General features: G+C 38.5%; 2 protein-coding genes across 2 annotated transcripts; both read right to left on the reverse strand.

Annotated features, from left to right (window-relative positions):
* Positions 1-1,274: 1,274 nt before the first annotated feature.
* Positions 1,275-12,127, reverse strand: LOC121947359 (putative helicase mov-10-B.2). Its single transcript, XM_042492376.1, has 23 exons — positions 11,865-12,127; positions 11,688-11,790; positions 10,570-10,751; positions 10,117-10,213; positions 9,818-9,959; positions 9,443-9,695; positions 9,220-9,330; positions 8,018-8,198; positions 7,480-7,622; positions 7,217-7,393; positions 6,666-6,778; positions 6,317-6,513; positions 5,822-5,919; positions 5,544-5,641; positions 5,357-5,455; positions 5,078-5,180; positions 4,859-4,976; positions 4,015-4,206; positions 3,799-3,870; positions 3,583-3,708; positions 3,419-3,507; positions 1,994-2,106; positions 1,275-1,882 (listed from the first exon to the last, which is right to left on the reverse strand). Exons 1-23 carry the CDS (start codon positions 11,996-11,998, stop codon positions 1,821-1,823), a joined length of 3,003 nt encoding a protein of 1,000 aa, XP_042348310.1. The 5' UTR covers positions 11,999-12,127; the 3' UTR covers positions 1,275-1,820.
* Positions 12,128-14,075: 1,948 nt separating this feature from the next.
* On the reverse strand, positions 14,076-21,980 carry LOC121946436 (putative helicase mov-10-B.2). The gene is made up of 18 exons (XM_042490996.1): positions 21,974-21,980; positions 21,401-21,623; positions 19,669-19,828; positions 19,390-19,544; positions 18,576-18,759; positions 18,370-18,466; positions 18,085-18,287; positions 17,593-17,696; positions 16,698-16,795; positions 16,513-16,611; positions 16,226-16,331; positions 16,007-16,124; positions 15,730-15,921; positions 14,938-15,006; positions 14,723-14,848; positions 14,431-14,519; positions 14,232-14,336; positions 14,076-14,113 (listed from the first exon to the last, which is right to left on the reverse strand). Exons 1-18 carry the CDS (start codon positions 21,978-21,980, stop codon positions 14,104-14,106), a joined length of 2,145 nt encoding a protein of 714 aa, XP_042346930.1. The 3' UTR covers positions 14,076-14,103.
* Positions 21,981-26,172: the final 4,192 nt, after the last annotated feature.

Consider the following 26,172-nt stretch of genomic DNA (forward strand, 5'->3'; position numbering starts at 1 on the left):
GGGGGGTGAGGAGAGAGACGCAGGTGACTGGAAATGTATACTTTGCTACTAGCAGCAGTCTCTTCCCGACCGGATCAGCAAAGTGTTCGGCTTTGTAGTCTCTGAGTGACGAGAGTAAGACAGAGGGACCATGGGGTTCATCCATGGGTGTGTTAGCTAGCTAGCTAACAGCAGGCTGGCAGCCAATCATCAGGCCTTGATGTCAGGCAGCATGCTTTCGACATGTTTGATCAGGTGTGGTTTATTCTGAAGTTGGTTGTTAAAACCATAGATGCCACCTTATCAGTAGCTCTCTTAGATATTTTAAATTTGTTTTTTGTTGTGTTCTTTTAAGCCTTAATTTCACAATACACACAAGCAACATTCCTTGAAATGTGATTGTAATTATGATATCTGAGTTTGTACCAAGTGTCTAGTCAAAATTTTTCAGTTCAACATCATGTAAGTGGGGCCAACTGATAAGAAACTGTGGAGTGTTTGGGCTCAGAGCTTAAACAGTAAATTTGGAGATTTTTTTTGCATCAATGCGTTGTGAAAAGCTCTGTCCACACGAGATTCAAACAAGGAATTGCAACAGAACTGTGCTTCAGATTCTTAGAGCCAACTTTCTCAGTGGCTGCAACCACAATTAATATAATTAGCCATTTTCTCCAGACGTTTATTGTCATCACTCAGCTGACTGAATCATCAAACCACCTCATCTTCCTACAACCAGCCCTCTGACACATTTAGTGTGTGCTTCTGTATCACAAAAGAGATGCAGAACATATTGCATAACAGGTCCTGTCATGAAAGAGCCCTGAACACACTGACATTATTTAATGGTCCCTGCATTGACCGTACCACCATCATAAGCTACCACTGTGGTGATCTCTTTGTTCACCACATTCAGATCCATAGAGATCAGTGTTGCGGGCTTGGGCTAATTTCTGGACAGTGCCTCTTTGTCTATAACATCAAACACCATAGTTTAAGAGAAAATGTTGATTGTGATGATGCTTTACAAACAGGAGTGGGATGTGTTGAATGTCTGGATGAGACAAACATGATATTAAAGTATTTTTGAAATACTGTGTAATCATAACTGGTTTGGTTTAACATGCTTTTTATTTTATTTTATTATTTTTTTTTAACAAACTGACTTTTTTCCCTTTTTCCAAACCAAAACACAGAATCTTGCAAATGCTATATATATATTTTGACAAAACAACTTCTGCACTTCATTTGTTTTAAAGTTGCTTTGAATTTTCAGGAAAAAAAAAATCACAGAACAGTTCAAAATAGACCATAAACATTTTTAATTTGGTTAATATTAACTTAAAAAGCTTTACTAAGAATTGGACACATGAGCATGATATGATTCTAAAAGCAGCAATGATCGAGAAAAATGGAAATCTGTCAAATAACAACCCTGAGATCAACATTTTTGGTTGGTGAAAGTCATTCTTTAGAACAATACAAATTAATTTTAAAACTGAACATTAAAATCCCCATATAATTTGCTGCAGCTTGAACAAAGTAATAGGAGCAGCTGTATTGCAGGGGGAAGGCATGTTAGTGCAATTAACTGAGGTAGTCAAAGACAAACTGTCTGCTCCAAACAAGAATCAGCTCCCTGTCCCCTATCACGGTCTTTGGTCAAGTTCATACAGTTGATATTAAAAGGGATTTTGAAACGCTGTTATTTTGGTTATAAGAATGCTGTGGAAATAAGTAGAAAGATGCCATTCGGCCATTTTCAGAAAAATTGAGGACAATCTTGTTGTCCTGAAACTGTGATGCAAAATGAATCAGGATGGAAGTTTGTGCTCTCCTCTTCCTCACAGGTCACTCCTCCACTCGGGGTCCAGGTGCTGTTGAACGACGCTCTCTGCAGTCTCCACTGGCAAGAAAAGATTCACAGACAGAAAACAAGGTGAACAGTGTTAACACAGGTTTAGAAAAGTTTATTTTGGAGTGGATACTAATAAAAACAAAGACAGGGGTCTGTCACCTTCAACATTGATGTCGATGCAGAGGGCAGCAAGTCTCACTGCCACATCCTCGTCTTCCTCTACAGGCTCGTAACCAGTGTAGCCTCCTTCCTCTCGACAGTACTGGATGAACCTGCAGACAGGCAGAGAGGGAGAGAATAATCTTAAGAGGGACTGCTCTCTTGAATTTAAATTTAAAGCAGAACAACACTTTAATTAAGAGACAACCAGCAACTGATTTAAGAACACAGAGAAACGTGAAACCAGCGAAGTTGTTTACTTTTGTAGTTATTTTCAGAGGCAACTTTTCTGTTTAAATATATATAGTTAAATACGCTGATCTGACCTGTCTGTAGTTTCTGCTGTTCTTATTTTATGTACTGTGTTGCTTTGCTTTGCTAAGATAAACAATGTACTTCTGAGGACAGGGGCTGCAGCAAAATGCGTTTTAAAAGTATGTATCAGTGTCAGAGCCATTCCAGCAATCTCTTATAATTTCCTTTTGTTTTAAAAAATCATTTTGATGTTAATAGTTTGGCGGCACCCAGTGGAATATTTTGGTAGTAACTCGTGTGCACAGTGTCATCTGACCTGGCATCTCAGGACCCTGTTATTAGAGGCAGGTGTGCTGAAACTTGTTGACTGTGTGGAAGACTCTGTGTGCTTGGTTAAATCTTAGTTTATTGTTCGATGAATTTGTTTATTACTCCATTGATCTGAACTTTTGTTGTAAAGGCCTGTTTGCTTGGGAATGTTTATTGAGGCGACACTCAGTCAAATCACTTTAAAGCTTAACCCAGCAACCCTCCACACATCATTTAAATCAAACTACTCTTGAACCACATCAACCACCCTGGATTATTAATCAGTGAGAACTACCCAGAGACGACGAGTTGACCGTGTCTTTTGGCGTCTGTGGGCAAGTATTTCAAACTTATTTTTTAGAAGCCGCAATAATCAATGTAAATGTTCTCTGTATTAGGAATATTTTCACCGCTGAGCAACTTACAGTGATCTGTGGAGAAAAAATACTAGTGTTTTTGAGATAATGGCCTCAGTTCCCTGTTGGACAGGGCTGTCTAATTGCAAGGTCACACAGTAAAATTACTCTTAATACAGCGTACACTTGAGCTGATATTGATATTTTTAACAGGCCTTTTCTGAGCTGGCTTACAACTAACCAAGTGAGGAAGCATTTACTCAGTGCTGTTTCATTTTATGTGCTTCACAAGTAGATTTTCTACCTGGAAGTTATGTAAACAAACATTGTGATTCAGTCTTTATTCCAGACTTCATCACAAACTGAGTTTTAGCACTCTAGGTTTTGGTTTTGGGAGAGAGCTGTACATGTTTCATAGTATTTTTTGTCTTAAACCATTGGATGATGTGGAATAAATTAAATATCAGTAGCTGACAGCAGAAATCAGGAGTCATGTGACACATACCGGGCCCAGGTAGGATCTGTGTTCAGCACTCTGGGGTTTCCCACCACAATCAGCAGGGCTTTAGCTCGAGTCACAGCCACGTTAAATCTCTGGACAAGAAAAAAGCGTGTCAGAACTGTGTGTTTTGCACGTTCATACACTCTAATTGTGTTTGTGTTGTATACCTTCTCATTCTTGACAAAGCCGAGGTTGAACTGCTTGTCTATCTCTACGTAATCAGGGCTGCTCCGAACTGTGGACACCATGATCACTCTTCTCTCCTGGCCTTGGAACTCCTCCACCGAACCAACCTGACACACACACACACACACAAATATACACAATTTAGACTCTGCTGTTGCTGTGTGTTTCACATTACTTAAGTGTGAAATCTCTTTTACCTTTAGGGCATTCATGTCCTTAAATTTAAAGTCTCTTCCAACTTTTTCCAGGGCCCTGCGGATTTTCTGCACCTATGTGACACAGAGAAAAGAACATCTTTTTATCTCTTATATAATTAGATTTTTTCACATTGTGTTTATTTGTATTTGAACTAAAGTAATCTGCAACAACAATAATCCATATTGTTGTACATTGTGTGTTGAATTAATTCTAACCTGTTTCCTGTAGGGTGCGATGATGCCTATGTCTCTGGGGGAGATGGTGGCGAGGCCCTTCTTGCCTTGTGTCTGCAGCAGTTTCTTCACGTAGTCCATCAGCACCTCCACTTCTGCTGTGTTGAAGAATGAAGGACTGCTGGCCTCACGCTCGTCTAAACCAGTCACCCCATGGAAGATCACCGGGAAGTCCTAAAAGGTATTTCAGACATATTTTTGATTTTATTATAGAAATATCATAGAAAATGTTTTGGGACAACTTCTTTTGAAAACTGATATGCTATGCAGAATTTAATAATCTGATGAATCAGTTTGCCTCTTCTGTCCCTTAAAATCCTCAATGACGAAATAGTAATCAACCTAAATTTTCTGTCATTCACAATGAAAACAGTATTTCATAGTCAGAAAATATTGAATTTGTAGTGTGATAATAAAGATATTCATTATTAAAACTATTCAAGTCTATGAAATAGGCTATAAAATAGAGGGAAAGACTTATCTTTCAAATTCTTGTTTTTTTCCAATAATATATCATTATTTAATTTAAAATGACAAAATACAGAAAAAATATCTTTACTTTGGGGAGGCCAAAACAGCATATATTTGACAGTTTCATAAAAAAAAACCAAATGGATTATATAAATTGCAAATAATTTTCCATTGCTGAACTACTTAACAAATGGTTTCTGCTCTAGATGGAAATATCTTCAATATATATTCAAAAACAAAGTTAAACTCTTGAGTTGTATTGCTGGTTGTATTTTATGCTATGACTTCTAAATGATCAGTTAAAGTTTGCGCGTGGTCTGTAGAGTAAGAACGTGTGTGCCAAAAGAAGCATTACCTTTCTCCTGAGATATTCCCAGCCGCAGTAGGAGTTTCGCAAAATTTCATTTGCGCAACACTGCAGCTCTCCTTCATAGAAGAGCTCGTTGGGAACCTTCAGAATGGCAGGATGGGACCTAAAAAGAGAAACAAAAAAAACAACAAAAAAAAAAAAACACTTAAATAAAAAACATATTTTCTGTCAAGCAGTGACCATCAAAAATCTCTAGTACCACACCTGTAGTTGCGCAGCAGTTTGGTGACAAAGCGATTGTCGAACACACCCTCGTCCTTCCGGTACAGAGAGAAATCATTCATCATGCGCTCAAGGAGGGACACTCCTGCAGACAGCAGAGCATTTTAACGTTAGACACACACAAGTAGCGCAAGACTATGTTCCTAAATTAAATCTGTATGTAAGCTAACAAAATCTACTGCAGAACTCTGTATCCTCACTTATCCAAACTACGGTGTTATAAACAGGACAGTGTACACATGAGTGTGTGTGTGTGCCTACCCATGCCGTATTTCAATGCAAAGGGGGATCTGAGAATGGGTCCGAGCTGCTTGGGGTCTCCAGCCAGAACCACCTGACCAGACTGTGCATCCAGCAGCCCTGTGTCCAACAGATAATAACAATTAACCAACACATAAAACAAGTTCAATACAATTACAGAAAACAAGCAGCTGTTTATTTTCTTTACCTGCCAGTGGGACTAAACATTCAGTCTCCACAGCATGTCCCGCCTCGTCCACAAACACATGAGTGAAATGACCATCAGGAATGTCTCCTGTGACCAGCCTGCACAGTTTATAAAGAACACACATGATGGCAAACTTTCTCCCACATTAGTTCATCTGTAAAGTTGACTTGGTTGGTATTTGGATGGCAGGGAATGTAATAAGGATGTGGATACTGTAGTCTGCAACAACCGAGTGCCACTTATTTATTTTATGGTGCAGGTGTGCAAACATTCACTACCTTCCAGCTGTTAACAGGGTGGTGACCATGATTTTATACTCCATCAGCTTCTCTTTAGCATGAAAAACGTAACAATCCCCTACCAGGTTAGAGCATGCCTGTGAAGGTACAACAACGGCCATGGACACAAACCATTATGAGGCTAGAAAAAAGAATGTTGCACAATTAAACAAATACGTTTGCAATGTATTGAATTGACAATTTGTGATATGGACTTTATGAATTAAATTTACTTGACTTGACAATGAATTGCAGCAGTATTACGCGTTAAGTATTGCAAGCAGTAAAGCAAGTGAACGGTTCTTTAGACACTGTTATGTGTCATGAAGTCTATTAGTAGGCAGTGTCCTCCACCGGGTCAGGTGCCTGTGTGTTCCTGCCAGGTGACCATGAAAAAATCTAATATATATATATATATTAATGTCAGTTACTGTGTGCAACAAAGAAATGCTTCACATCTAAAACTAACATAATGCATCGAATGTACTGGCTGACCTTGAGTTTATTGGGGACATGATCTGGGTCCCGGCTGCTTGCGTACATGCGGAGCACTTTATGCTCGTCCACGTGTTCGCAAATCTTCTCGCAGAGCAGATCTGCAGCACTGTTTGAGGGAGCGCAGGCCAGGATGTGACAGGAGGGCTGGGTCTTCTCTATCTGCTTGATGGCCTCAACCAGAGTCACAGTTTTTCCTGAACAAACAAAGAAACATCAGAAATAAGTGAAGTGCATTGACTTGATGGCTTTTTGAGCTGCTGGTAGGATAACAGATCAAACCTAAATTGCAGACCAGTGCAGCTCTATTGAATAGCAAAAGGAAGTAATATGCGGGTACTTGCTGTACCTGTTCCTGGTGGGCCAAACACCAGGTAAGGGGCAGGCTTGGACGAGCCAGCTATAATGTGTTGGACAGCCTGATACTGCTCTTTGTTTTTCTCCAGCTTTGTGTCAAACAGCCTATCAACAGAAATATATAGGAACATGATGTCAGTTACAGAGAGACAGAGTGAACCGCCATGATTACATCCAAGTACTTTGTCAGGCTAGAATACCATGATTTATCTTGTGATGAGACCATTAGAAACCTCTTTAAAATGCCTCCAATAATATATTTATTGTAGTACACTGACATCCTTTCATGTTTGATTGAACATTAACCAGTTAGGAAGCCAGCAGCATTTTATGTTATCACTACTGGGAGCATCATTTTTCTCTCTGTATTTGTAGGTATAGCTTGAAACTAGAAAGCCCCTCTAAGAAGTATCCTTTGGAGGCTTTGGCTCAGCCATTTCTTTTATGGATTTTACTTCTGCAAACATCTGTGCTGTAAAATAACCAGCCAAAACTTTGCACTTGTGTGAAGATATATACAATCTATATGCTTGAATGCCTAACCTGAGTCGGGGAAGCTCAGGCTGCTGAGAGGAGTCAGTGGGTGCAGCAGGGAACAGCACCTGTCCCAATCTGAACGTAGCTGCCAGCTCAGCTGCTCTGTGCTGAACGCGCACAGTCAGGCGGTTGACAGTGAACTCAACATTGAACTTCATGTTATCTATAAAGCGATCCAGCAATCTGCAAACAAATTCACAGACAAACTGTGTGAAAGTCAGATATTAACAAACCTGTGGAATATGAGTCAAATAAATAAATAGTCTTACTTTGAGTTAAAGCCCAGTTTGACCGTGTCCCTCTGCACACTGTGGACATAGCCACGGTACTTCACCTGTTTTTCTTCTGTAGGATACGCCAGCAGCGAATCCCCTCGTAGCACAGATGGGCGGTTCTCAGACACACCAGGTACCTGGCAGGTGAAAAAGAACAAGCAACTGATGAATTCTTTTTATGTCGGTTATTATAACCAAGTGCTCATTCAAGTAATTTAACATATAAGACATCATTTGTCTTTTGTTTTCTTTGTCTGTTTTTCTTCAGTAGTAGATATCAAGAATGCCTTTTTAAAAGAAATCCACACAATCATGTCATCGCTAATGCTTCTTTCAATGGCTTATACAATAGATCTTTGTGCTGTGGTTTATGATTTATGCTCGTGTATTTTATATATTTTCAGTTCAAGCACTACAGACACACTTAGCTAGAGCTGGATAGCTTTAAGAAATCTTTAAGAGAGGGAGTGAACAGGTAAAAGAATTAGCGATTATGCGAGATCTGTAAGTGAATGAGTGAGCGCATATTTACCTCCAGAATGAGAAGTTTCTTGTTGGCTGGATCTCTTGACATGATGGCGTGTTCTTTTTCACTGTTGGGGATGTTGTATCTCTTGATGTCCACCTCCATCTGAAGCTCCTCCAGATACAGCAGCAGCTGAAACTTCTCTGAGTAGTTGTCCCAGCTCAGGGGACTTTTCAGCAAGGTCTTTCTAAACAGACCAAAAGAAAGGAAACAAACTGTATTACAGTGTGTGTGTTAGGTTTCAACAACAAAAAGCACTTTGGTTAAGGTTAGGGATTGAGTGTTTTTGTTTTGTTGATAATGATAATAATATTATACAGTCATTGGTGACTGTATAATACAAAGTCACATATCTTTACCTGATCCTAACCAAATGTCGGAAGTGTCTAAATATAACCATAAATAGTTAAATAAAGTGGTGGTCATCATCAGGTTGATTTAAAAAAAAAAAAGGATAAATAAACTGGCCTCATTACGCTTCCCTCACATGTAATTGGAGCTGCAAATTAGCTGTATATAAATGCAATTTCTACCTGCTACACTGGAACTGACAAAACACACATTACATGAAAACACATTACTGAGGTTAGGCTTTTCATAGTTATTACACCAGCATTATCCTTTAAAGGTGTAGTGTAAGGGAAATATTGGCATAACTGGAATTGTATAGGTATATTTTCTTTAGTTTATACACCTGAAAATAAGAATTATGATGTTATTGTTACCTTAGAATGAGCCATTTATATCGTCATAGGGGGCAGGTCTTTTTCCATGTTGTACCTTGTTTCTAAAGTAGCCCAGAATAGAAAAAAAAACAAGCACTGGCTCCAGATAGGGCCATTCCTATTTTCATGTCGGCCAACACATTTAGCAGTCCCTCCGCAATGAGCAGCGTTGCAAAAACGTTTTTTAATGTGACACTGCTTTATTCTGGGTTTTTTTTTTTACTGGTTAAAGTCATCAGGTCAGTTTGTTTTGGAGAGAAAGAGACCTCACCAGATAATTCAGCTCTCAGTAAAAACTTCCTGAACAATGACCAATTAACAATGAAGGAATTCTAACTTGGAGTTCACACTTGGCACATCAGAGAAGTTTCAAATGGTTGCAATCTGCAATCTTCACCACTAGAATCCACTAAATCCTACACACTGCTCCTGTAACTACTGATCTGTGGTTGGAAATGTCATCAAAAACTGAACTGACTTTACCTTCTATCACAGTAGTAGGACTGCTTCAGTGATTGGATGAGCTGGTTCATGTATTCTGGTATTCGATACTGTTTTAGCTCAATCACATTTTTTAGCTGCATCACTGACAGCCTGGTAGGAGGAGACAAAGTGGAAAAGGTTGGATATATCACCAGGAGTGTAACAGCATTTCAATTTTTACATTTGCGGTGTATTTAACAGTGTGTTGAGTGAACGGTGATACCCTTCAGGTCGCTGTCCATCCTCAATCGTGAAATTTGTTTCCGGCGTCCAGGCAGGGAGGGAGCGGGGTTTGTAGGGCGCTATAGGTGCCAACTCCAGTCCTAATGCAGTTCTGCACTGAGCCTCAATGAAGCGCACAATGTGGAACGCAGAAGAAGAGGGCTGCAGGTCCGGTTTGAATTCAAAGGCCAGTGTAGCTGGATAGAAACCAACCACACTGCAGCAGAAGTGAACCTGGACTTCATAACTTTCACCTGAGAGTACAACATAACAAGTAATGATTAGTTTATTGTGTCCATAAATCCTCTGTAGGAGGAGCAAAATATGGCATCATAAATTCAAATATAAGTAAACTCGTTTGCGATTTCTGCATTACCTGGTTTTAGACAGAGAGGGTTTTTCTTGGTCACGTTGTGTTCATCCCTCAGAATGAGGTCCCTGAGCCAGTGCAGAGGGGTGTAGTAGGTGAAATACACCGGTTCTGTTCCTGTGTTTTCCACATTCAAATTTACCACACACTGTTTAAAAAAGAAAAACAAAACATATATACAATATGAATATATATATATATATATATAGTGGAGCTTCACATTTGTACCACAGCCTCTGATGGATTTATGTGTTTTAGTAAATGATCATCAGAAAATGCTACAGTTTTGTTTTTTAACATAATACCTCACATGTGCCGTCCACATACAAGGAGAGTTTTCCGTTGTTAAACTGACGGTCAGAGCGGATGCAGATACCATGTTTGTCAGAGATAAACTGAGCCCTGTGGAGGAGAAAGAGCAGGTTATGATGCACTTTGTTGAAGGCAACTGTGACTTTGGAGATACAGTTAAATCACAGAGAAAAATTCCAAATGTACTCTTTCAGGTATTTTAGGTAGTATACAGAAATAATAAGGACGGAGGAAGTTAAGGTAGTGAATGTAGGGCCAGTGACAGATGTTTATGGCAGTAAAGCATTTGATAAAAAAGCTCTATAATTCATAACTTTGTGCAGTGCTGGTATTAGCCTATGGGTATTGGAGCTCCTGCAGTTCACACGGGAAAAACAACAACGCTCATAGAAAAGGTGTTTGCTTGTGTGATAATCAGCAGACTCTCATTGATTTCGGCCTGTTACTTGTTAGACTTCAGCTTTTCCATCAGAAGACTGGCTAGTCTCCTACGGGCTCGCACTCCTGTTTCTGCTTGATCTCCAGAGGTGAAGGTCTGTTCTGTCCTCAAAGCGACCACTCCGTTCTGGACAGGCTCTGGTCGACGCCCCCTCGGAGTATGCCACTGGTCCATGAAAAGAGCTGTGACCTGTGCAGAGGATCACATCATGTCAACCTTGGCAATTTCGAGTAGCAGAGTGTCCTCAGATATGATTTTTTTCATTGGAAGTGGTACATTATGACATACTTGGCAGTAACTGAAGATATCTAATCTGCATATGGATATGATATATATATATAAAAAAAAACATTAAATATAACAGCAAACTTTGTCTTCAGATATTCAAATAGTTTTGTTTCTGAGAAAATGACACCACTCTGATGTCCTTGTGGCCCCAGGTCCCCAAAACATTACATCTGCCCCTGGTGATAATAATGAGAGCTCAGTGCGAGTGGCTGGATGAGACACGGAGCGATGCGTCCTGGTGTTTCTAAATAATTGATCCAAATCAACTGAAACTAACACAAAGTAGTCTGTATATGTCTAAATACGTCACTTTTCACCAAATTTGGCTGCTTCAGACACGTTGGTGCTGTTTGTCTGTCTCACTGCGCTGCTGTCGGACCGTCGGCTGTTTGATAATGAAACGCTGTGGAAGCACATACGACTCGGTTGTCAAACACTCAGCTGTATCGCCCAGCCCTAAGTCTAATAGTAATTTAATTTTGAATTATTCATAAAAATTAGGTAACTTGTATTTACTTTTCTAACAAATATTTTCAATTGGGCCTTAAAGTTGAAAAATGTCCAGAAATAAGATATGGCAAAAGAAGGCATTCCTGCATAGCAACAAGATGCAAAGCAACAGAATTAATCTTAAATTCTCTTTTTACCAAAATTAAATATAACCACTTTGTAATAACCAATACTTGGATTAGTAAACCATTACAAGCTGAATTAAAAGATTGCACCCAGACTCTGCATTATCATTTCAAAAGCTGTAAATGCGCTCACCGTTGCTTAAATATGACACAATATTGCAATAGACCTAGATGCCTAAAATATAATGCGGAAGTTGCATACCCTAGAGTTGAAGCGAATATTGTCTCTTCGCCTTGTTATTTTGTTGGACACCTTGAGGGCATGGAGAACTGACCCAAAGTTTGGATCTTTGGTCTCTGGATTTCTAGAATAAACACAAAAACGTTTAGTTTCAGAAGCATTGATTAAAGCTATCTTATATATGAAATAATAACTCACCGGCTCCTGAATTCATTGTTGTAAATGTCTCTTAGTTCCAGTCTGTCTGTAATGGATGCTCGATCGCTCTCCTTCAGAAACTCAAAGAAATCGACCCCAATTTGGCAGCATACAGATATCGTCTTCTTAGCCATGATCGAAGACTGATGTGATCAAAGATGCTCAAAAATGAAAACGTCCCCGTTACTCGTCTCAGTATGGAAACAGTGTATCGCTCGTCTATACGCGGCTTTTATTTGCATCTCAGAGGAGAGCCAGAGGATTGTAGGTTTCTTTTCTACGCCCGGACTATTTACAGGGGCGGTGTTTCTCTGTTTCTCGTGTGAGGGAGCAGCAGTACTGAGACGGTCAAGACCGGGTGTATAAAACAGGTGCATCCCCGCAGTTATTTGTCCGGAGAAACGAAACTTAACGAGAACCGTAAGCCAAATGAGTAAAGCGAAACTGAAAAAACACATGACCAAGGGAGAGCTATAAAAAGACCTGATTTAGGTGAGTCAGTCGGTAAACAAATTGGCAATAATAACTTTAGGTTTACTTTACTTGAATAATTATTTTAGCCTGTATATTGAAAGGCAATAACTGTCGCCGAACATCAGAGATACAGCAGTATATTGCTATTCTATACTGATGCCTTTTAAAAATAAATTAAAACAAACAAATAAATAAACCATTAAAATGATAATAATAAAATGAAAAAGACAAGACGTATAGCCTTTAAATTAAAATGGTTTTTTTTTTCAATATAAAATAAAGACTATAAAAAGCTCTATTGTCTGTTCATGGTCCCATAGTGATCACCTAGGGAGGTTTAAATGAATATGAAAAAAAAAAACTGATTACAATTAGGACAGGGATTCTCTCATAGCAGATCATATTATGCACACATGGAAAAGTACATTTATACGTGATTATGTAGGAAATTACATTCCTGAAGTTAAAATGTGAAGCCGGTCAACGTAACTAGCACATCCTGTTTCCTCTGTTTACCTTTAAAATTCAAATAGACTTTATAGTACTAATATTACTTTATGGATGTGACGTTTTGTGGTGATGATATGGATGCATGGAAGTTATTTAAATAAGCTTTATTGGAACTAAACAAGTACTCCAAGTAGCTACACAGCTGCACTGCAGCTAATGGCTTCTTTTACACGCTTTTTGCGGGAAAAATAACTTCAACAGAAATCAAACATTTCTTAGGTCTTTAAGACATTAATTTGAAGAAATGGGTGACGCAAATTAACAAATACTAAGCAGTGACGCTGTCCTTAACCATACAAGAGGCTTAATATAGTCATCAGCAGACTTAAGATCCTGTCTCTCTATAGTTATTTCAATGTCTTTAGGTTTGACACAAATAGGGGGAGGGAAATACTGCAGATCAAAAATGTGTTAAGTCAGCTTCAGTATGTTGAATCAACTCAAGTTGATTCAACATTCTCTATTCATACTCTCTATTGCAAATGAAACACAATTCATTGTTCCACAACATTTCTCAGCAAATCATAAAGTGAGTCAGTGTTTTCCTCTGTCTGTCAGTGATCTGCAGGTGTCACCGATTGTTACCATAGAAACATATTGTAGCCCTTGTCATAAAAATTGTCTTTGGAAAACCTGATAATCTGATTGAAGTATGTTGTCACTGCATTGTTCATTTGAATTTTTGAGAGAAATCTGATGTGTTGGCGGTGGTTCAGAGGTTTAGAAACAGACTGTGGGTGTTATACTAAACTTGCATTAGTTGGAGGTTTAATATAAAAATGTTGGCTAACCAACAGTAACAAGAATTTGAGGAGCTACTGGCTGCTGCATCTGCATGCGCTGCCGTCGTCATAACAAGAAGCTAGAGACGCTTCATTTTTTATCTAAAGACACCACGATACTTTACCAGCTTAATAATTTGGAAATGAAAAACAATAACATATTTAAAAGATGAAGCAGAGGTTTGTTGAACAAGGTGAAATGGCAGGTAAATTATTGGCATGGCAAATTAAGAAAGATCAGAGGATTGAGCAAACGTATCATTCTAACTCTATTTATGTATCATTAAACTGTATGTAGAATTTAAATTCAATACAGTTGTATAACATATGCTTTTGGATAGGCAGTGCTACCTTGTGTCTGTCCTGAACTGCACACTTGCTTCTCAGTTTCTCAACCAGTTGTTTATTCTTACTTTTTTTTCTCATGTTAAATACTGGATAATATAAGTAAGCAAGGTCCAGCTGTTGATGAATCACTCCTCACTGTGGGATGAAGATCAGAGGTGGAAAGAGAACCAAAAAATCCTTAGTCTTCAAGCTGATTCTCAAACAAACACATACAGATCAAAGTGTGTGTATTATTTGTGAATGTCCATATTACCAGAGGCTTGCTGACTGAACATTATTCTGTGTATCTTCCTCTTCTTTCCAATCAGAGATTGTGATGCCACGGTAACCCCCTTTTCTGAAGCAGTAATGGATTAACCTTTAAAGAGAGGTCAGGGAATGAAGCTTGCCATAGTCCCACCAATTCACCTCCACTGAAAGAGCTTTAGACCGATGAGGACATAGAGCCTTACTTGTTCCAGATATAGTCAGTTCTCAAGGCTCTCGGGTCTCCGATCACAATCAGTAGGGCTCGTGCTCGCGTCATTGCCACATTGAACCTCTGAGGAGACAGTTTCAGTTCGTGAGGGTGCATGTATTAATGTGTGTTAGTTTCACGGAAATATGTTCCTTCATATTGAAAATGAAAGCATTTGCAGCGAGGTGCTCAAAATCCTAAAATGAGCATCTAATTTATTATGGCAATCTTACACAAATAGTATTTATTGCACTTAAGTTATGATGTGTTTTTGTAATTTTTTTTACCTTCTCACTGTCAACAAAGCCTATAGTGAAGTGTTGCTTTTGTGCAGTCATTTTGGGGATGCTGCGCACCGAAGACACCAGAATCACGTTGAACTCTTTACCCTGAAACTGCTCCACTGATCCGACCTATGACAAACATGAATACAAGGTTTGTTAATACAGTTCCAAAATCTCTTAAACATGTACCAACAGATGATCGCTTTCTATCTCCATACCAACACGTTCTCCAGGTTTTCCTTGCTTAGATCTTTGTCTGTCTGAAGGGCTTTCTGGATTTTCTCCACCTGTCAGGGAACAAAAATAGGACAATGTTAACAGGACATCCTCAACCAGATGTGCTGCTGGTCATCACAATGCTTCATCAAACTTAAATTTGTGACTATCACTTTAAAACAAGCGGCAACCTTGCGGCTGAAAAATGAAGCAAATGCAGAAGTGCTAGAGACTGCAGTTCCTTAAATAGCTACCTAAGGCTGGCTTTAAAAGTGAGTCAATACCCATAAACCCCCATGTTAAAATGTCCAACTTTACAGCAGAAATGGGCAGGTTTACAGCCTGGTGCAAAACAGTTATGGTCTAATTTCAACATTTAAGACAACTGTACAGAAAGGTGAGTTTTTGTATAACTCACCCATTCACATTTCATTATGGCTTAAAGTTCTGTCCATGGTCACTTTGAGTGACAGGTGGATGTGGTCTGTTGATGGGTTGCTATCAAGGCGACAATGCTGGTTAGGTAAACTAATCATGGCGTAAACCAAGATTCACAGAGGCGTAGCCGTAGCTGTCGCAATTTTAGTGTGTGTTCAGTTCATGTAAATTAATTCTAACATTTTGGCCGGCTAAAAAAAAAAAAAGAAAAATAAAAGTCTTGTTCAGCGTTTGCACTAAAATACCCTCTAAGGAGTTAGATACAGTTAGTACATTTTGTTTTAATAATTTTTGACTTGCAGTGCCATATCTAGGTCTATTAATATTTTCACATATTATTTTAATAACATACTCACTTGTTTTCTGTATGGAGCAATGATGCCAATTTCTGTTGGTTCAATTCTGGTCACGCCCTTTTTGTGTAAGTGATCTAGAAGGGCTTTCAAGTAATCCTTCAACACCTCCACCTCTGCCATGTTGTAAACAGAGGGACTGTTGGCGTCACGTTCATCAGTACCTGCCACTCCATGGAAGATCAAAGGGAAACCCTGAAACACAAAGAGAGAAATAAGAACAGGAGTAGGGAGAGAGATGATTGCAAATATATGTGTATATGTGTGTGTGTGGACATACTTTCTTAGGCAGGTGTTCCCATTTTCGGTATGTGTTGACTGCTGCTTTATCGGCATAAGGCTGAAGTTCTCCATTATAGAATAGCTTATTGGGGATTTTCAGAATTGAACGATGGGACCTGAGAAAGAGTGAAGCAGAAAAGAAGGCCGATGAAAATTTGTGAAAAAGGGACATTGCAAGACGATAAAGCAACACGCTGAAGCATCACCAGTACCATACCTGTAGTTCCTCAGCAATTTGGTCACAAAGCGGTTGTTGAACCCCTGTGTCTCATGTTGCTTGTAAAGGTCATTGTCATTCATCAGACGCTCCAACAGAGACACATCTGCACAGAGTAGATGTCTTCAAATCTCCATAGGTACAGGCAATAATAAACCACATCTGGATAGCACTTTAGTGAGTATGTGATCTGTTTGTTCAAAAGCTGTTGTTGAGTCAACTTTCACTGCTATTTTCAGATTTGCATTAAATAAACTGTTGGTTTAAAAGGTGTATACAGTGCTCACCCATGCCATGTTTCTCTGCCACTTTGGATGTGATGATGGGGCCTAACTGTTTAGGGTCTCCAGCCAGCACTACCTGGCATCTGTGTGGTATCAGCAAACCTTTGGAGCAAACATAGAAACATTAAGGGCACAGCTTAAACACATTATCAAATACTATATGTTAATCAGATGAACTTGCTCGTCACCTCCTAGAGGGATGATACACTCTGTTTCAGTTGCCTGGCCTGCCTCATCCACAAAGATATAGGTGTAATGATTTGGAGGAATCCCTCCTGTCACTAGTCTGGAGAGACAGAGAGAGAGAGAGAGAGAGATGGAGCCAATCTTAATAATAGACAAAGGAATTGCTGTTGTAGTAACAAGGTCTTTTTTAAATGAGGGCTCAGTAACTTTCATGTACCCATGTGAAACTTTTTTATATAAGTAACTTAACAGAAAATTGCCCTGACTTGGCAATTCTACTTGAAGTTAATCTAAAGTAAATTGTATTATTGTAATTTGGTATGGCTGTACTGAATAGTTTGTCACTGTGAAGCTTCATTCATAATATTGCTGTTTTAATTCCAAATCAAAATTTAAATTTGTTGCAGTTTTTTTCATGTATAGTCATTATTTTTAAACCTAGTAATTCTGCAAAGTTGCAGATAAAGACTGGACTACATTAATATTAATGAATATTATACTGTTTGTAAAATTTTGATTCTAGTATATTTTATAATTATATTTTGGAAAACATTTAGCATATGAAAATTACACCCAACATTAGGCTAAATTGTAACTTTTCTACTATTTTGCATGTTAGCTCGGTGTACAGTGTTAGCCAAGAGTATGATAGAGGAAACTGTAGCTGAATAACATATAACTAAATACATTACATATTAATTATGTAGCTGTTCCCAGTAAGCCACACATTTACGCCAGCACATTACCACACTAGATGGAACTGGCACACTTAAATGAAATGCAACCATTAATGATATGATTCATTGCATTTGTGTTCACCTCAAAATATGTATCTGTTGTGAAAAATCCTTGTTAGCTGTTTAGAGAGAATTTTCACAAACATAAGAAGTACCCTACCTTCCTGCAGTTATCAGGGTGGTGACCAGGATCTTATATGCCATCAGCTGCTCTTTGGAGGGAATCTCGAGTGCGTCTTTGTTCTTGTTCAGATTGCAGTAATGCTACAGAAAACCACAAAGCACACATGTACATAAACAAACAAATACACATACATTACACATATATACACAGAGGCTAAAATAACGTTTGATAGCACTAAACTACACTAAACAATACTACATTTACAATGAAACACAACTCCACTGCTGAGACATACATGTTCAGAACATAATGTAGTCAGGATCTACTTAAAAGTTACACAAAGGGAGAGTGAGGGATGATATTTGATGGAGGTGAGGTAGCAGAAGTCTGTATAGCTGTTATGTACTGGCGTGTTTCAGTGGAGCGTCATTAATATCCTAATTTGAAACTGTTGCCTTTTTAAGCGTACTAGGTTGTTGTTTTTTTTGTTTTTGAAGAATTTAGTTTAAAAAAAAAAGGAATTCAGACCTTTATATTTTCGGGAATGTTTCTCACAGGAAAACTTAGGGCGTACAAGCGAAAAACCCTGTGCTTGCACCCTGCTGTTTTTTCCACAATTTTCTCACAGAGATGATCAGCTGCATTGTTGGAAGGAGCACAAGCCAGGATGTGGCATGAGTGTTGCGTTTTCACTATCTGCTTGATGGCTTCCACCAAAGTCACTGTTTTGCCTAAACAATACATGTAAAAAATATATTAATGTATATACAATTAACACTTCAGCATCAGGAGACACAAATGCATGCACAGTACCTGTACCAGGTGGACCAAACACCAGATAAGGGGCAGGCTTTGCAGTAGCAGCTACAATGTGTTGAACAGCCTTGTGCTGCTCCGGGTTGCTCTCAAGCTCTGACACCCTGATGACAGAGAAACAGAGGTGTGAACGAATGATGTCAGGGATCTGAGTCACAGTTAAGAGAGACAGCTTTTGCACTGAATTTTCCTGGATTCTTGACCTTGAGGTAGTCTGACCTTTGTAGATATGAACTGTGGGATGAATATTGTCCAGTAGGAAACAGCACATGGTTTAGTTTATGCTTGGACACCAGCTCTATTGCTCTGTGCTGAGTACGCAGGGGCATGCGGTTGATAAAGAAGGTACAACGGAACCTCATACCCTCCTGGAAACGGCTCAGGAACCTACAATCAAATTCACACGCAGTCATGTGAGGAACAGAGAGCAAACTTAAAACAACACTAAAACCAAGAACCTTTTCTAGTGGCCTGTCTTTAGTATAAGAAATAATAGGATTACACTTCTCCCCCTTTTTCTTTGGTGCTTTTGAAGAGGATCATTGTTCGTTGGTATCATTGTTATCTGTATCTTTCTACTTTTCCCAGAGTTACAGAACCAACAATGCATGGGAAAGGTGTAAACTTATTTCAGACTCGTAACTTAGACTAGAGCAATAGCTGTAGTGAAACAAAGTTTTTTCAGACAACTGACTGTGGAAACAGTGATTTCTCTCCGCAGTTTATGCTGGTTTACGCTGATCTTAAATTATTGAACAAAGGTGCAACCCCTGAAACGGAAACAGTCTTAGTGTATCACTTGTTGAATTTGGCACTTGGAGCAGCAGCAGATCTTTCTCCTATTTATTTAGTTAATTTCAAACTGCACCAACAGAAAGATGACTGTACGCATAGACTAAATTTAAAATGGACAAATACTTCACCATACAATCAAATAATCTATGTTTCAGTGTTTTAAACGATTCATCATTTAATCTAATTTGACCTCTCTTTTTTTAAACAACTGCCTGTCCTTACTCTTCGCTGAATTGCACGTAGGCCCACTCCGCATGCACATCATTGACCCAGCCTTTGTAAGGACTTCTTCCCATAACTTCTAACTGGTCTAGAGGAGTCACCATCACTGGGTTCCCAGGCAGCGTTGCTGGTGAGGTCTTAGATACACCTGCAATCTGATGATACAAAACACTTTTGTTTGATTTAGGGTTTCATTCTGAGCTGTTTAGGTGAACGCTCCAGCAATAGCGGTTGTCAGTCATTATGTTTTATTGTGTGTGTGTATGTTAGGTGCATCACCTGCAGCATGAGAAGGTTTTTGTTGTTTTTGTGTCTAAACATGGGCATATCCTTGTTGTATTTCTCAATGTCTGTCTTCTGCTGGAACTCCTCCAGGTGCAGCAGCATGTGGAACCTCTGGCAGTAGTTCTTCCAGTTCAGAGTTATCTTCTCCAGGGTCCTTAAGAGAACCCAGTGACATGAAAAACTCGATCACTTCTACAGGCACAAGCAGGACATATTTCCTGCATGCCTTGAAAGTGTTTGGCTTATTCTGTTTTTTCTTTTTTTTTTGCATTATACAAACTACAACTGTCAGTATATTCTGAAAGAAAGAAGAACGTGAAACAGTCTGTGGAAAAATATATGTCCCTCCTCCTCCCGCTGCTTTTAATGTAAATTGCTAGAATCTACCGCGTGAACTAAAAAATGACCAATCAGGGATGAAAAGTCTGTAAAAGCAGCTGTCATTTGGCGCTGTGTGATTATAGTAACAGTTTCAGGAAATATTAAAAGATTTTTAAAAATAATTTTTAAAAAAAACAACTACAGCTTTAACACACTGACTTTTTTCTGTCACTATTAATTGCTGTGTAGAAAAAAAATTCGTACATGTGATTCACTTGATGAATACTGCTTCATTAGAAAAGGGGTTCTGTTTTCTTTGTCTAATCAAAGCAGTTAAGTTCCATGTTAGTTAAGACTGTGACTGCTTTAGTTTAAGATGTAATATTTTCATCCATTGTTTGTCTAATGAGAACAGCTCTTTGCTCAGGGTGGAGTGAAACTATTTCAAGGATGAGTCATTATCTAATAATAGACTAATTTTTCTTGACTTGCTTAATATATTGCCCTGACAGGTTTTGGTTGTTATTAAAAGCTCAGTTTTTATGTCACAATGCATGGTAACTACTTCTCATCTAGTGTGTGTGTGAGAGCGAGAGAGAGTGTGAGTGTGTCAGTGTCTGTGTGTGTGTGTGTGTGTGTGTGTATGTGTGTGTGAGTATAAGTGTGAATACGTACATGTTGGATCTCTTGAGGTCTTTTATACTGTTGGGCATTGGATATCCCTTCAAAGGCACCCTTAGCTTAAGCCATGTGACTGTAACACTGAAGTCGAAAATCAAAGACAAAACTTAGGACAGCAATGATTTAGATGACTACTAACACCAGTGAAGTGCAGTGCGTAAATTGGGCTGGGTCATAATGTTCCATGTGAATGGAGACAGTCAGCTAGCAATTGAAATGCAATATGAAACTCTTTCATGATGACTCAGGCTTTCAAGGCTACTTGCGTACATTTGATTTCTAGTAAAGTAAGGCCATGAGAGAAACTATTCAGGTTCTCAAATCTGTACTAAAACACAAAATAGCGTATTGGATTATTTCAGAAGTAATGCTGTACAGCGGGGGATTCCCAGCTAGCTTTGCCTAAGGAGAACTTTTGCCAAATGACAGGAGGACAAGGCTCAGGTACTACACAAACATTCATAATTAATATATAAATTATAACTACCCCAGACCTCTTTCAGTTTAACTGGCACTTTTCCTAATAAACAAGCTCTAAAATATAGTGTCTGGAGTCTGGAGTCTAAGTAAAAAATAAAAGAATGAATGTATTTTCACTGTGAATTAGAAAATGATTGGTGGGTCACTCAGCATCCTATCACAGGCCATATTTCACAAGTTCAGTATCACTTCGATGCAGCATAATCACTAAACCTGAATATGACATGATATTAGCTCGTCATACCCAGTCGGAGGTGCACACTTTGGCTTTCGGCTGTCAAAATGTGCGTCTGTGGCTGCAGTGAGGGACTCTTCACTGGAAGATATCCAACAAATGACTTCCAAGAGGCGCATAATCTCAAACTTATCTGAGGACTGCTGGCATGTTTGCAACTGAAAGATCAATAGCTGTTCATAGAAGCCTGCATGCTCAGAGAAGAAATGGACCTGGATTTCATAGGTCTTTCCTGTATGGAAGAAAAAAAAAGGTTAAGAAAAGAGATACACATGCAGTAATGTTACTTTATGAAATATGAATTAAAATAGAAGATAATTCTTAGCATTAGACATTGTCATTTATTAGAAAATAATACATTTATTAAAAACCACATGAACATACAATAATAGTCATATTTTGTGTCTTTACACTTTGAATTCAGCATTTGCATTTTCAAATCGCTTTATGTGCTGTAAGTGTTGCCGGCACTGAGCCTAATCTAACACATGATTGTCCTGTCTGGAGGAATTTGCAAAAGGATTATGAACCGTAACTTTTCTCAACTGGATACAAAATGATACATACTTTAATTTCACATACCGGGCATAATGGACATCACTAAGACCAGTCAGTGAAGCCTCCCGTTTCTGTTATGATGACTCATAGTTGTTCTCTGCTATTGCTTGTCAGTCAATACCTGTGCTGTTTGTCCTCTTTATGATTAATAATGGTGTATATAATATGGACTATTGCTAAAAATTCCTCATATGTCACTAGTGTCAATGTCCAAAATACTACCGACAACTGTATAGAACCTCTTGTGTCTTGTGGGGGCTTATGATCGTGTGTGTCTTCGTCCTACTACCTGGGCCAAGAGGGAGTTGCTTCATAGTGTTGATAGTGTTTCCATGAGTGTCTCTGATAGTAAAGATGTTGTTCACGAGGTCAAAAGTCTGAAGAGTTACATAAACCGTTTCGTCACCCATGTTTTTCACAGTGAATGGCACAACGTCCTGTTGGGAAGGAAATGTTATATGCAAATTGCCAATATTATCACTGTAGCAATGACCAAATGCATATCCACAAACACACAAGAATACTGCTTACAAACCACAACCACCATCATATACATGTTTTTGGAGTATATTTGTAATACTGCATTCATATCAGAACACTGGGCCCGTGTAGGACAACAGGGGTATGTGAGCTCATACAATACAGTAAGTAATTATATGAGGTCAGAGAGCTCTTGTGTTGGAAATGTTGAGCTACAAAAACTCAATTAGACCATTTGCTTCTAGTCAGGCTTAATGTAAATGTTCCAATAATACCAATAATGTTATTATTGTTAAATTAATAAACTCTCGGATTACTCAGCTTGATCATTAAAAGGCACAGCTCAATAGTTCTCATACTCTCACCTTATTTCCATACACAGTGAGGCAGATCCTGTTCTTTGATGATTGAGGATATGAGTTAATGATCACATCATTTTTTTTTGGGATCATCGGGGCCCTGTGTTGTTTACAGGAAATACAACAAGACTTAGTTGAAATTATATCACATAAAATGGACATGTCAAAACATGTGCAGTATGTTGGAGTATGTAAGTATGTAACCTAAATCTCTGTAACCGAACAATGATTTCAGCTAAAGTGTGATTATAATGCTAGGATAGGGAACAAGTTTCATGTGACATGAGCCCTTAAGGATCTGTCCAAGAAAGGTTAAAATTGTTATGCAATTGCAAAAATTATGAAGTGAGAATGTTGAAATTACCGTTAGAGGAATTGAAATGCTACTATATAGGTCATTTAAGAGTGTCATGTTAAGGTCATCTGTAAACAGAGACTAAAATGAGGAAATATTTTTGGATATGAGACAAAAAAAAAAGAGAGAGAGTGGGTGTCTGGTCTCTGTGACTGAGTTCAACAGGTCATGCAGAAAAGGAAAAAACAACTCCTAAAAAGGGACTGTCCCCAAAGTTGACCAATCCAGAGAAAATGCCACGCTAAATGGGGAGCCAGATGACGAGGGGAACCAACCAGAAGATGATTCTACCTTCATTCACATTTCCTCATTGTAAATAGTATAAAATACTGGATCAGGGAAAGACATGTTGTCAGAATGCAGGCTGACTCGCTGATGTTATCGGCTAGGGAGATGCATTTCTGATCCAGAGCTCTGTAACTGCTCATTGCTTGCTTGAAAAAGATTCACAAAAAGGTTTGAACTCAAAATTCTAAATTTTGTGAGGACATTCAGTTATTTATTGTTTATTGAGTTGCTTTTAAGAATTCTGAACATTGCGCTCACCCTGGGAGGGTGAGAGTTTTTCTCTTGGTTGCTGCAAGTAGAAAGTACTTTCTTCAAGTACTTCTGTAGCAACGCTCTAATTACACGTCAGAATTTAGGGTGTATGGCCACTATCCTTCTAGCCTTGGGTGCTAAACCAAGATCAACTAAAGGTACACAGTTTGCAGGGGTAGAATCAGTGTAAACACCTCACAAGCATGTGAGACAAGCAGATGCACTATGAAGGTTGAAAAAGCAACCATCCATAATGGCACCTGTCTTTGCAGACCTTAACCACATCTGAGGAATGTTGATGAGGCTTAGGATAGGTTTGAGAGCTTTGAAGTATTTTTACTTTGTGCATGACACAGTTATTGCCAGCCTTCAAGGTTTCTGGTGTGTTGTTATGTCTTGGTGCTGGTTTGATTTCTCTTGTCCTTGGTAGAGGGAATAGTTCGGTGATGCAGTAAATGAAATAAGTTGGAAAAATGAACAGTTTTACTCCTGACTTGCTAAAGTGTATTACATTTGCCTGGAAAAGATGTTAATAAAATGCACTGTATGGAGGTTACATCCAGTAAAAATCCAGGTGTTCAGTGGCAACAATTGGCTGAATCTTTTATCCCTCTTCTGGCAGGTGGTAGATAAACTGATAAACTCAGTACTTGTTTTTCACAGTTAGGAGGGCAGTCAGAATATGTGGGATTCTTTCTGTCATGTCACATGTTTTACCTCTTATGCCTTTTACATCTATAGCAGTAAAATCACCTACATTTAGAGTTTGAAGCCTGGTTGTTAGTTTTCCTTGTAGCCTTTTGCTTTAACACTCCCCCTATTGTATTGGGATGAGGGCATATATAGGACAAATCTGTTCTCAAGTTGTACACTTGCTTACTGAGAAGGTTTGTTGCCAGCTCTCCCTTTTGCAGCTGTCCAAGGCTGTGTCCTGCTAAGCACAGGGGTTGATGAGGCGCTGTGCCTGAATGGAAATGCAGGCCAGCTAGGATCATTGGAAATTCCAGGGCTGTCATTTGTCCTCCTATTTCCCAGGAAAAAATATGGTTGTAGTCACAAGATTTGTTTATAAATTGAAGTCCCACTAATTTACAGGATGCTGTGTCAATAACTTTAAGAAAAACAACAAAACAAAAAAACCCTGAATATTGATAAACTAACGTATGCAAAGCGGAGAGCAAGCAGCAAAGTGTCTGCACTAAAAGAAAGCAGGAAGCTTGGTACTATAGGGCTAATGATCATATTATTTTTATCATTGAAATTTTCTTGTAATCAAGAATATTCTTCATCAAGGCATGTACATAGTAAACTTTAAATAACTTGGACTTAACTTTATTTTAACTTTAGTTCCAATGTTTAAAAAAAATCATGAAACCTAGATAGCATGTCACTTTTGAATATCGGTTAATTACAAATTTTAATTTGACTGAACCTTAGAATATTAAATGAAAGCTTTCTTACCTGTGTTGCTGAAATAACTTTGCCATGTGCAGACGAGCTTGAATGTGTAGGCGGGCCTGCTGAGCCATCTGTGTTTCAGCATCAAAAGAATTTCGTGGCCCATTTAGGTGCCCAGATTTTCCTGATCCTGTATTCTGGGCAGACTGCACTGGAGGCAACATCTCCAGCTGCCGTTGCTGCTCGTGCAGTAAGCTCATTTGATCCTGTGGTACTGAAACAAAGAATCATAACAGGTCATAAATCCACTGTCTGCAGTATGAGTATGCTATGAGTTATGATTATAGCAAGATCCCTAAGTCCTGTGTGCTGGCATTAACATTGCAGCAGTCATGTGATACCCTAGGTTCTGTCTTTTTACATCTAACTGGCCCCTAACCGAGAGCACCCCCAAAAATAAGGCCTGGTACCTATACTGCAAGCAACAAACAGTCATTCCTTCTAGGAAATGTTCTCCAATTATTCACGTTTGCTGTCAGTGCACCTAACTGCAGGACAGGTTACACAAAATTACTTACTTACTTACTACATAAAAATATTAAAACGATTATATTAGCCTTAGTTATACATAAGCTACATTTATACATTTATGTTTATAATACACCTTTAAATGCTAGAAGAGCAGTGGTGGAAGAAGTATGCAGTTCTTATACTTAAGTAAAAGTACTACTATTATATATTGTATGGCTACACATCATACTAAAACAAACAAACGTGTATGTGTTTTTATGTATGTCTGTATTTTTATTTTTATTTCAGTGCAAAAATCATTATTTGTAAAGTAACTCGCAAGTAAAGCGGAATAATAAAAATATAATGGATTAAAAGTATGAAGTGGCTTGAAAAGAAAGAAAATACTCAAAGTACCTAAAAATCACATTTAAGTACAGTACTTGCAGAATATTTATGGCATTATTCTAGGTTGTGGTATCAGGACTAAACATTTACATTATATCATATTTTGTTATCATTGTAAAGGACATGGCTGACAGAAATAACGTTACAGTGATACTTCACAATCAACAGTCAAT

This window comes from Plectropomus leopardus, chromosome 8 (assembly GCF_008729295.1).
Source record: "Plectropomus leopardus isolate mb chromosome 8, YSFRI_Pleo_2.0, whole genome shotgun sequence".
Lineage (NCBI taxonomy): Eukaryota > Metazoa > Chordata > Actinopteri > Perciformes > Serranidae > Plectropomus > Plectropomus leopardus.